General features: G+C 40.7%; 1 protein-coding gene across 1 annotated transcript; it reads left to right on the forward strand.

Moving 5' to 3' along the window:
• Positions 1-732: 732 nt before the first annotated feature.
• On the forward strand, positions 733-1,846 carry LOC147905296 (uncharacterized). Its single transcript, XM_087384602.1, has 2 exons — positions 733-816; positions 927-1,846. Exon 2 carries the CDS (start codon positions 929-931, stop codon positions 1,604-1,606), a length of 678 nt encoding a protein of 225 aa, XP_087240728.1. The 5' UTR covers positions 733-816; positions 927-928; the 3' UTR covers positions 1,607-1,846.
• The last annotated feature ends 9,290 nt before the right edge of the window (positions 1,847-11,136 follow it).

Consider the following 11,136-nt stretch of genomic DNA (forward strand, 5'->3'; position numbering starts at 1 on the left):
TTTGTGTCCATATACGAGGCTTAAATTTTATAGTGCTAATACGATCAAAGAGGCAAAATAGCCATAAACCTCTATATATCAATTCTCAAAGGGTTAGATTTTAGGATCTCACTTTGAAAATTTTATAGTGTCTACATTCACTATTGAAAACCACTTGGGGCCCAATTTGAATAAGCCAAACATGAGATTGTAGTAAAGGGTAAACGTTTTAGTTTATTTGAACCTTATTTTATAAATCATTTGAACCAAGACACCCAAGCCCTAATGTAGCTAGGCCTAAGCTCAAACTAGTATGTAAGAGCTCATTGTTCATGTAGTCGGGATTGGGGAACCCAGACAGCACACCCTTTAAGCTCCAATTAAGCTCCAATCAATATTGCACAAGCCGCAATGCACAAGTGGCAAAGAGCACACTCTTGTATCTTGCTTCAACGAAATCCCGAAGACGAGCTCTGCTCTTTGGATGACAAGGAAAAGCTTGGCATCGGATCTTGTAACGGCAAGTCTCCTTTTTACTCTAGACTCGTGCCTATAACCCATAAGACGTAAAAATCCCTTGCACCATAATCTTGCTTATACTGTGAATCGCTGATTCTTGCACTCAAGAGATCGGGAATCGACCATGATGCCAAACAGGGGTTATTTCTATACCAATTCACCTGTGCTCCCAATCTATATTAAGGCATCTCCGTCAATGCACCACAGCATATTAGCGGATCTTTCATTCTCCAATTAACCTTCGGGTGTTGCTTGAGAAACAGCAAGTCCGATTGATCAGACGGATCAACCTCGGAAACCGGCCCAGGCACCGATCTCGTAGGTTTGCCGATGATTGTGAGGCCTTCTCTTTCTTGTTCAGGCTTCCGTTAACTGGAATATATGCATCCATCCTTATGGCGTATATTGTCTTCACTCTGTTTTTGCAGTTATGGAAGAACAACCGAAACGATCAAGGCCGTCCGCCCAGGCCAGCGGCCAGCTTTCCCCAGTGCGCGCGCAGTACTCGGCCAATACAGCGTCAGGTCACAACGAGCCCCAGGGGAGCGCCACTCCATCGCCCGGTGGGGAATGGCAGACCAATGCGGTGGTGTATGTGAAGCAGGCGTGGGGGTGGACGAGCGAGAAGGTGAAGGGCGTGGCGTGTGCGCTGTGGCAAAAGTGGAACGAAAGGCGCCCTGCATTGCCACCTGCCTCGACTGAGATGAGGCCGGGGCGACCGTCTACATCGGAAGAAGGGGGGGGGAAGCATGAGCAGCAGCGAAAGGCACAGAGGAAAAGGGAGGAAGAGCTGGAAAGGGAGAGGAGGAGGTTGGAGGAGGAGATGGAGGAGGAAAAGAGGAAGGTGGAAGAGGCAGAGGAAGAGAAGAGGGGGTTAGCGGAGAAGGTGAGGGAGTTGAAGGGGACGCTAGAGGAGGCAGAAGGGGAGGCAAAGAAGATGGAGGAGCTGCGTGTAAAGCTAGAAGGTGTGGAGAGACTGCGTGCAGAGAACGTTGCTGAGCTTCAACAAAAAATGAGAGAGAAGAGACAGTCCCTTGCACGTCTGCATGAAGATGCCAAAGCTTCTCTTGCCACCTTAACTCGCCTTCTCTCTAACTCTCCCTATTGATCATCCTTCCTTCATATCTCTTCCTTCCTTATTACTTTCTCCTTCACATCTCTACCCCACATGTATGAAACAATCAGCAGCAATTTGTACGCTTGTATAGTGCACTCTTCATGACCAGTCATCAACACCCTCTCGGGCCCCTTATTCTTAACTCCCACATGTTGATACTTCAACTCTATTTCATCACCTACTTTCCTTACTATTTGGTGTTCTTTTCCAAGGCTCATGGCATTACCTACCATTCAACTCTGCCATTGTTTAAAAAATTTGTAAATTTCTAATGTATTTCCATCCTCAAGCATGAAACATCCTTGACTATGCCTTTATTTACCATACAATAAGTGCAATACAATTTGTACATATGATTATATCATAGCCTTTATAAGTAAAACATTAATAATCCTTGACTATGCCTTTATTTACCATACAATAAGTGCAACATAATGTGTACATATGATTATATCATAGCCTTTATAGGTAAAAGATTAATAGGGCCATAGTATGTAATATGTGGCACAGATCTTTCTAATAAGACCTTGCCAATATGCTTGCTCCTATTCACAATTAATGAATTAGCTGCCGCCCTTGTTTTTGTTGCTTCTATTCATGCATTAACCTAAGCTAGTAGTTTGTTGCTTCTAATTTAATCACTCAATCTATCCTTGCTCCTCTCTAGCCTTTCCCTCTCTACTCCCTGCTCCCTCTCCTCTCCCCTCTCCCTCACCTTCCTCCCTCTTGTCCCCTACTCCCTCTTCACCTTTCTCTCTTCAGGAAGTAGCGCTCGCTTCTAGACTCTTTTGCCTCGAGAGCTCGAGGGGTGCACCACTAAAAAATCCTAGGTATCACGTGCGTTCAAGGGGTATTAAAAAAACCCCTCAACTAAATTTTTTCCCCTAATAAAACAACCCCTCTTTACTTATGAACTAACATATTTTTTTCTATAGTTGAATTAAAAACCCCCTCTTGTTATTGTAAACTTGTTAAATTTTTTTCGAAAGTGGAATTAAAGTACCCCTCCTTTTGAATGCATGTGGTACACTAAAATTTTGGGATGTGAACCCCCGTGCTCGAGAGACTTCTATAGGCTTCTCTCTCCCTTAAGTTTTCCTTCAGCTGCACCACCAGGACTTATGTTAATTTGTACTCCCTCTCCTGTCATGACATGAGCTAATTAATTAATAGCTACATTCTATCAATGGGGGGCCCTATTAGTGATCCTAGTTACCCCTGATCTTACCCCTGATCTTTTATTGAAACATAAACATAATGAGAGACATACATAAACATGGCACAATGTGTATTTCTAAGAAAGGAAAGTACTTACATGTGATATTAATCAAATATGATCAAAGTATATGATTAAAACTCAAGTCAAAAGGGGCACTCTTTAATAGGCTTACTTAAGCCAACTCTCATTAAATTTTCTTGTTAAACTCCAAATTTTTCTTCACCTCCATACAAGTTTTTTTTAAAGTTTTAATTCTTGAGGTAGCATAATGCAAGTTTGACTGCCAAAAGCAACCAAATGGATGGCTTCCTTTGAGGGAATGCACCATTTTATTTAGCATCCAAGTTTTAGTAAATGATAGAGGCTTTTACATAGGAAACACATTATTAGGTTTATTTTAAATGTTTCTCTTTAAATTTTAGAATAGTCTCATATTTCCAATAGTCCAGCCAGAGAAGAGAACAAGAGAGCAATGTGGCAAGTTCTTTTCATCTGACCTAACCTTGCTAGGATAGGGAATGTTCATTGCAAGCTGAGGTGGCTTAGTTATACTTGAGATAGTTTGAGTAATTCCAATAAGGTTGATATTTTTTACTAATATACTCGACTTTGTTAGTGCAATGCACTTGGTATTCTTTTAAGTATTCTTAAGTGTGTGTAAGACTCTGTATTCTCCCATCACATGGTTCTCATGCGATAGGTAACCCTGACCCACAAATGTGAATGTTGTCATCTACTCTGTACCCGAGTGCACCTTCCTTAGTACAGCAAGGGACAGCATCCTCACTGAGCATAGCAATGGGTTGGGTTAAAGCCAAGTACCTTTTTTAGTTTGCCTTGGGCGGGGGAACCATAGCATCAACATTTTAGCGATGTTATTGGGAAAGGGTCAATTATATTGTGAGTTGACAAGCTATTAGGTTAGGAGATTTAGAGAATTGAGTTAGTAAGCTCAGTGTTAAGGTCAATAAGATTCATGTTAACCAGCAATGAAGTAAAACACTTATTGGAAATCATGGGCTAGTATAGGAAATTCCTCCATGTGAGTCCAGATGAGTGGCATCCTCTGGTGGTGTGTTTGAAGACTGACGTGTGGGATACATAGAGTACTCAGAGGATGTTTTTTGTACTGGACAGCTCCAACTACTACACCCCACTTCTCGTAACTTGTTCCCCAATGATCCTTAAATGCTTCCTCAACCTTGTGCTTGGGATTGGTACATAACAACACAAAGTATGGGTCATCTTTCTCATTCTCCATAGAGTTAGGGACAACTGCAAAGTTATCCCCCTCTTTTAGATGCTACTCGAATACTTGCTGCCTTAATTGATGGGTGACACACACTCGAGAAGATGAAGAAGATACACAGCCAGATGTGAAGAGTTCCTAAGCCAAGCAATTGGCTACATCTGACCAGCTACATCTGACCATGATAACTAGAGTGGTCTCAAGACCAAAGTTCAACATTTGAAAGAGGTTGGAAAAGTAAGAACTATCCAACAAGAGTGACAAGCACAAGGAGAGAGACTAGACTACACTACTTGAGGGGTGGAAGTGATTACTATGTAGAGACAAAAGGATAAAGCGATGGTGTTAGGCTGAGGCGACCTAGAAGAGATGCAGATGAACGTGTCCATCCTGACAAGTGGAGTTTGAGCATTCGTCGTCTATGGAGAGCTTGTATTTCGAGTGGATGGCCATTTCCTCGGTGGAACAATATGAATGCGAAGACCAGCTCAGAGAACAAAGAGAATGTCTTCAATAGTTTCGCATATCATTCCAGAGGAATTACTTCGAGAAAGGTATGAAGGTAGAAGACCAACTACGGTTGATGGTGGTCAAAGAAACAACCGAAGGGAAGGGTGCCGTTCTTTAGATGGAGAGAGACACCATCAAAGACCCAAGGTGAATGTGGAGCAACTAAGGCAATTTGCCTGAGTTCCTGTCACAGCAGAGAGAAATTCTACTTGGCCAACATGTGTACATCAAACTGTATCTATAAGGCATGAAGGCAGCACCAACTAAGTGAGAGACAATCTATGATGACATCACACACATGAAAGTAGTTATGATAGATGGAAGGCTAGTGACTTAGTTCTTCTAAGTGGAATAGCCGCTTACTCAGGTTATGGAGTAGAGAATTCTAATTCCAGCTCCAATATTAAAGTATAATTTTAAAATTTCAAAGGCACAGATGATGAAGGACCTTACAGTCACTTGCAGAGCTTCGTGTGTGTCTGTCACATCAATGGTGCAACATTAGATGAGGAGTACATGGATTATGAGTGGATTATTTTCCATGCACCTAATAAAAAATTCTCACGTGGTTGAATCAGTTCCCAATTGGATATTTCCCCAATTGGTATGCAACGTCTGAAGCATTTTGGCACAGGTATAGGTAAGAAATCAACAAAGAAGATGTCCAAATGATACTAAGTGAGTTGAAGCAAAACAAGGGAGAGTCCATCCAAGACTTCATGATTATAATGCGAGCTCTCATCAATAAATTGAGCAAGATTCTAGATGACAAGTCTATGTGAACCTGGTTGCACCCAGATGCACTTGCACAAACTAGAGATAGTCACTCCGACTAAAAAGTATGAAGAATTGTTGGATTGAGCTATTGCTTTGGAAAGAGTGAAGGCTCAATGAAAAAAGCAAAGAGGAAAGATGCTAATAGTGATACCGATGAGATGCCAACAAAGAAACACAAAATCAAATCCGATTTGAAGAAGGCCTTAAAAGAATTAGGCATTCAAGGTAAGCCAGATAGCAATGAGAAATGGTGCAACAATTGTTCCAGAGGGGGACACGTGGAAGAGGAATTCAAGACTAAGTATTGCAACAATTGTACCAGAGGGGATACGTGGAAGAGAAATGCAAGACTAATTATTGCAAAACATGCACCAAGTTCAAGCATGATAAATCATAATGTTGGTTCAATGGTAAAAATCATCAAGTGTGAGCAAATCAAGTGGTGACTAATGCTGAATCATCAAGCGGTAAGCCACCACAACCTGAGCACAAGGTTAAGGGTAAGAATGGTAAGAATAAAACTGACCCATCTATGATCAAGTGCTTCTATTGTGGAGAGAATCATTTATGTTCAGATTGTCCAATATGGGTTGAAGGTTGAACATTTGTAGTTTCTTAAGACTAACATGGAAAGAAAGGAATTAGATCCAGAATGCCGAGCAATTGTAGCCGAGCTACTAGATGCAGTTGAGCTCAGGTCACTTGATCAAAAGGATCATAGCAACTACTAAAGACATGGAAGCTTAAGTACAGACATGAATTGGAAGGCTCAAAAGGACTTGGTAGCCAAGATTGCAAGGGAGCTGAAAGAAAAAGCTCTAGCAGTGGTGGAGATGCCCGAGCAGACTCACTAGTCTATTATCGAGTAAGGGGAATCCTCACAATCTAAGGCAAATGCAACTGAACCTAGTTCTACACAAAAATATAGCATAGAGCTATCTCAAGCATGGAGATATTCAAGAACATGCAAGTCAGTTTGACATTTGCCAAGTTAATGAGAATAGCTCTATACTGTCAAGATTTATTTACTCAGCACTGAGAAGATCAAGGAATAAACCGAGCAACCAAAAGTACATTCCTTAGCCACTATACCTATGATTGATACTCTGGTAGTTGATGAGGAAGTCCAAGTGATCACCATCAAGGTTAAGAAACAAACCATACTCGGAGTAATAGTGACAGTGGTTCAGGAGTGAATATCATTTTTAAAGAGATTTCTCAGAGATTAAAGTTTAAGTCATACAAGCCATCACTTTTCTGAGTACGTGGTAGATCAACTAGTTAACCAAAAGGTATGAACTTGCAAGATGTGGTCATTTCAATAGGCGGTATCTATTATACATTTAGCTTCATTGCGATTCCCATAGAAAAACATGCCTGTCCAATACTATTGGGATGATATTGGATGAAAAGTCAAAAGTACTCCATGATTTGGGTAAAAATAGATGATTATCAAGACCGATAGTCAAGATCTGTGTTACCAACAAATTCTTGGAAGGTTTCAAGTAGTTATCTCAATCGAAGAATTCAAAGGTCACAGATCCATTTCCTCCAGGATGTTGAGTCATGATTGATGGAGTTACAAATCCCACCTATGAATGAGTTTGATATTCTCCAAGTGGTTGCAGGCATCAAACAATGCCAATAGAACACCTACCGAGTACAATTATAGTACTATTGAGTGAAAAGCTTTGGGAATGCTGTTTAGTGTGCAGAAAGTAAGGCATTATCTACTTGGTAATCCTTTAAAGTTCTATGTCTATCATCAAGCCTTGCTTTATCTTATCAACAAGACTGTTATTCAAGGATGTCTTGCCTGTTGGATGCTTGTGCTTCAAGAGTTCAACTTAAAATCATTCACAAACTTGGCAAGGGCTGACTGTTTGTCTAGGCTACCTACACCTAACGATACACAAGGAGTTGCTACTGAATTTCCGGATACTAAACTATTTGTAGTGGACTATTATGAGCATGAGTATACCAAGTTCTTCGGGCGAGGGGGGGTGCACTTATAAATATGTAAGCATAGCACATAGGCTCAACAAAAGGTACTTTTTAAATCCCCTTTTGACATATTTTCCACATACAAAAGGGTATCATATAAAGGGGGTATTCATAGATTGAATAGAAAAAGTGTGTGCTATATTCATGATAAATGTACAAGTAAGGGGTTTTACAACTAGTCCTTGAATGCAGGTGATATAAAGGGTCTATATATAGTGACCCCCCCTGAGACTAAGTTGATATTTGTCTAAGAGCATGCTTTCTCATACAATGCCTCGAGATAAGAGTAGAAAACTGGCCTTGAAGGCTTAGAAATATGCCTTGATAAGTGAATGATCAATGGACAACTGTATCAACAATGTGTAGATGGAATTCTTTGCAGATGGGTTTTACCATATGAGCCTGCTATGTTGTGTTGTAGGAAGCTCACTTGGTTCCATTAGGTGGACACTTTTAGGGGGAGTTAACCATCACTAGGAAAGCCTTGCAACAAGCAAGTTTGTGGTAGGAAACCTTGTTCAAATTATGAAGAGAGTAGGAGAGAAGGAAGGAGTCTCACTTGCAGCTTTCTCACATACACAATGGGGGAATATAAACAAAGGTGGAGGCTGCAAACAGTTTTCCTCTTCTTAGCCGTGAAAGCCAAAAGAACTCTAAGTACAAAAGAATAGGTAAACCCTATATGTGGGTCTCAAACCAAACTCAGCTAACTAAGGTGGCATACTAACTGAGCCACTAACTAGAGTACATAAAGATAGCTGTCATCTAGCTATTATTCATGGGCAGTGTACGAACCGCATCTGCAGCTAACAAGTCGGTGATATAAATGTACAACGGTCACCCCGGCATATCATGAGTGGAGCTTGATATCTCAACACTCCCCCTCGAGCTCAATCCCAATTCCTGCACACCAAGTAGGTCTCTGAATTGTGCAGCTTCTCTGCACCCAATGACTTCATGAATATATCAGCTACCTGATCCTCTGTGCTGACATAAACTAGATCAATAAAACCTACTAGAACCTTCTCTTGCACATAGTGATAATGCACCTCAATGTGCTTAATTCTAGCATGATGGACTGGGTTATTTGCCAAGTGTATACTACTCACGTTGTGACAATAAATGACAACTGGCCCATCTATAGACTGATGCATATCATAAAGTAGCTTATGCAACCAAGCTACCTCACATGCAGCCATTGTTGCACCCCTGTACTCAGCCTTTGTGCTCGACAAGGCAATTGTAGGCTGTTTCTTGCTGCTCCAAGTGACTGGAGCACTCCCAAAAGAGAACATATATCTACTTGTAGATTATCTGTTAGAAATACTACCAGCCTAATTAGCATCAGTATATTCATGCAACTGTATCTGAACCCAAGTCTCATAAAATAGTCCATACTGCAATGTGGACTTCACATACCTCAGTATGCATCTAGCTGCATCCAAATGCAGTTTCCTTGGAGCCTGCATAAACTGACTTATCAACCCAATAGCATAGCTCAAATTCGGCTTGGTAATAGTCATATAAATCAAACTTCATACTATGCATCTGTACATAGTAGGATCTTCCAGAAGCTCACTTGCATCTGCGCTCAACTTCATATTGTGCTCCAAAGGAATTGAAATAGGCTTACAGCCTGTCATCCCATATTTGGACAGCATGTCCAATCCATACTGCCTCTACAAGAGCCATCTCCCACTTGTGGATCCAATCACCTCAAGGCCCAAGAAGTAACGTAGCTCTCCCAAATCCTTCATCTCAAACTTTGCTTCAATAGCATTTTCACATGAAGGATATCTTCATCACTATCACCTGTGATGATCAAATCATCAACATAAATGACAAGCATAATAATGCCTTTCTCTGTTTTTCTCACATAAAGTGAGAAACCTACCTTGGAAATTTGAAAGCCAATAGTGACAAGATACTGTCCTATCTTGTCAGACCATGCTATGGGTGCTTGCTTCAAGCCATACAAGGCTTTCTTCAACCTGTAAACAAACTCATGATGAACAGCATGAACATAACCTAGTGGCTACTCCATATAGACCACTTGTTGCAAATCACCATGTAAGAAGGCATTCTTTACATCCATCTGATGTAAAGACCATCCCTTTGATGTAGCCATAGCAATGACTACTCTTACGGTTGCCATCCTTGCAACCGGACTGAATGTTTCTTCATAATCAATGCCATATGTCTGTGCATACCCCTTGACAACTAGTCTTGCCTTGTATCTATTGATAAAACCATCTGCATTATGCTTCACCTTATAAACCCACTTGTAGCCAATTGCATTCTTGTCTTTAGGTAAGGGCACCAATTCCCATGTAGCATTTTCTTCCAAGGCATCCATTTCTTCATCCATGGCTTTCTCCCATTTTTCTTTTCCCATGGTTTGCTCAAAAGAAGTGGGTTCTGGTTCATGTATCACTTTGACCAGATAGGCATAGTGAATGGCTATAAATCCATCATATTTCAGCTTATCCATAGGATACCTAGCTTTGGTAGACCTACGCAAAATGGGCTCACTATGAGGTGCTCTCAAAACATCCCTTGACTTCCTTACTCCAGGTGTAACAACAAAAGAAATACCCAACTCATCATCAAGGCTCTGTTATGAGCCACTGGTCCTGGACTGACCATCCACATAAGAGTGACCTGCATTCACATCAACCATGGGATGATCTACTTTCTCTCTTCTTTTTGTGATACTTGCATACCACTATCTGCATTGCTTTGAGGAGATCCTCGTGATCTCAATCTGCCTCTCCATGGTGAAGTATGTGAACCACTGCTAGAGGACACTACATGCCCACTAATATTTTGTGATTACTACTGTGAATTCTGTGTAGCATTACCATTTTGTGAATCTACATCATCAATCACATTTACTGGTTTATACCAGCTTCTCATCTCATCAAAAACAACATCTATACTCACTGTAAACTTACAAGTAGAAGGGTTATAGCATCTATACCCTTTCTGATGTAGAGAATAACTAATAAAGATGCACTTCTCAGCTATTAGATCTCAACTCATCTGGCACATAAACATAGGCAATGCAACCAAAATCTTTCAAATGAGAAATATCTAGTTTCCTACCAGTATAGCTCTCCTCTAGCATCATGCCATGTATTGTTGCAGTGGGAGTCCTATTCATTATGTAGACTACTGTAGCAACTACTTCAGCCCAATAATAATCTGGCAGGTCTTTTTCGTTGAGCATGGCATGAGATACCTCTCCAATATGCGTGCTTTTCCTTTCATTAAGTCCATTTTGTTGTGGGGTATGACTGCATGAATATTGCTGCTTTATGCCATGCTCCTGCAGGAAATTTGCAAACTCATTTGAGAGGTACTCTCCCCCTCCATGTGACCTTAGGCATTTTATTTGCAGGCCTGTTTCTTTTTCAACCATAGCTTTAAAAGCTTTGAAATGCCCAAACACTTCACTTTTCTTTTTCATAAAATACACCCAAACTTTTCTACTGTAGTCATCAATAAAAGTGATAAAATAATGATAGCCTCCAATAGATGCAACTTTAGTAGTCCACACATCAGAGTGGATTAATTCCAATGGCCTTTTACTCTCTCGAACATGTCTAGGAAATGGTTTCCTTGCCCGTTTTCCCAATTGACAAGCTTCACATACCTTATGCATTTTTGCAACCTTGAACTTAGGCAATCCTACAACAATATTTTGGGCTTGCATTAATTGAAGTCGTTGTACATTAACATCACCAATGCGTTTATGCTAGA

The sequence above is a fragment of the Dipteris shenzhenensis genome, chromosome 1, assembly GCF_047967505.1.
Source record: "Dipteris shenzhenensis isolate YYH24624 ecotype China chromosome 1, Dip_SZ_1.0, whole genome shotgun sequence".
Lineage (NCBI taxonomy): Eukaryota > Viridiplantae > Streptophyta > Polypodiopsida > Gleicheniales > Dipteridaceae > Dipteris > Dipteris shenzhenensis.

Excerpts from the sequence above, each read along its gene's own strand:
- LOC147905296 (XM_087384602.1), top strand. The coding sequence starts at position 929 with ATGGAAGAACAACCGAAACGATCAAGGCCGTCCGCCCAGGCCAGCGGC.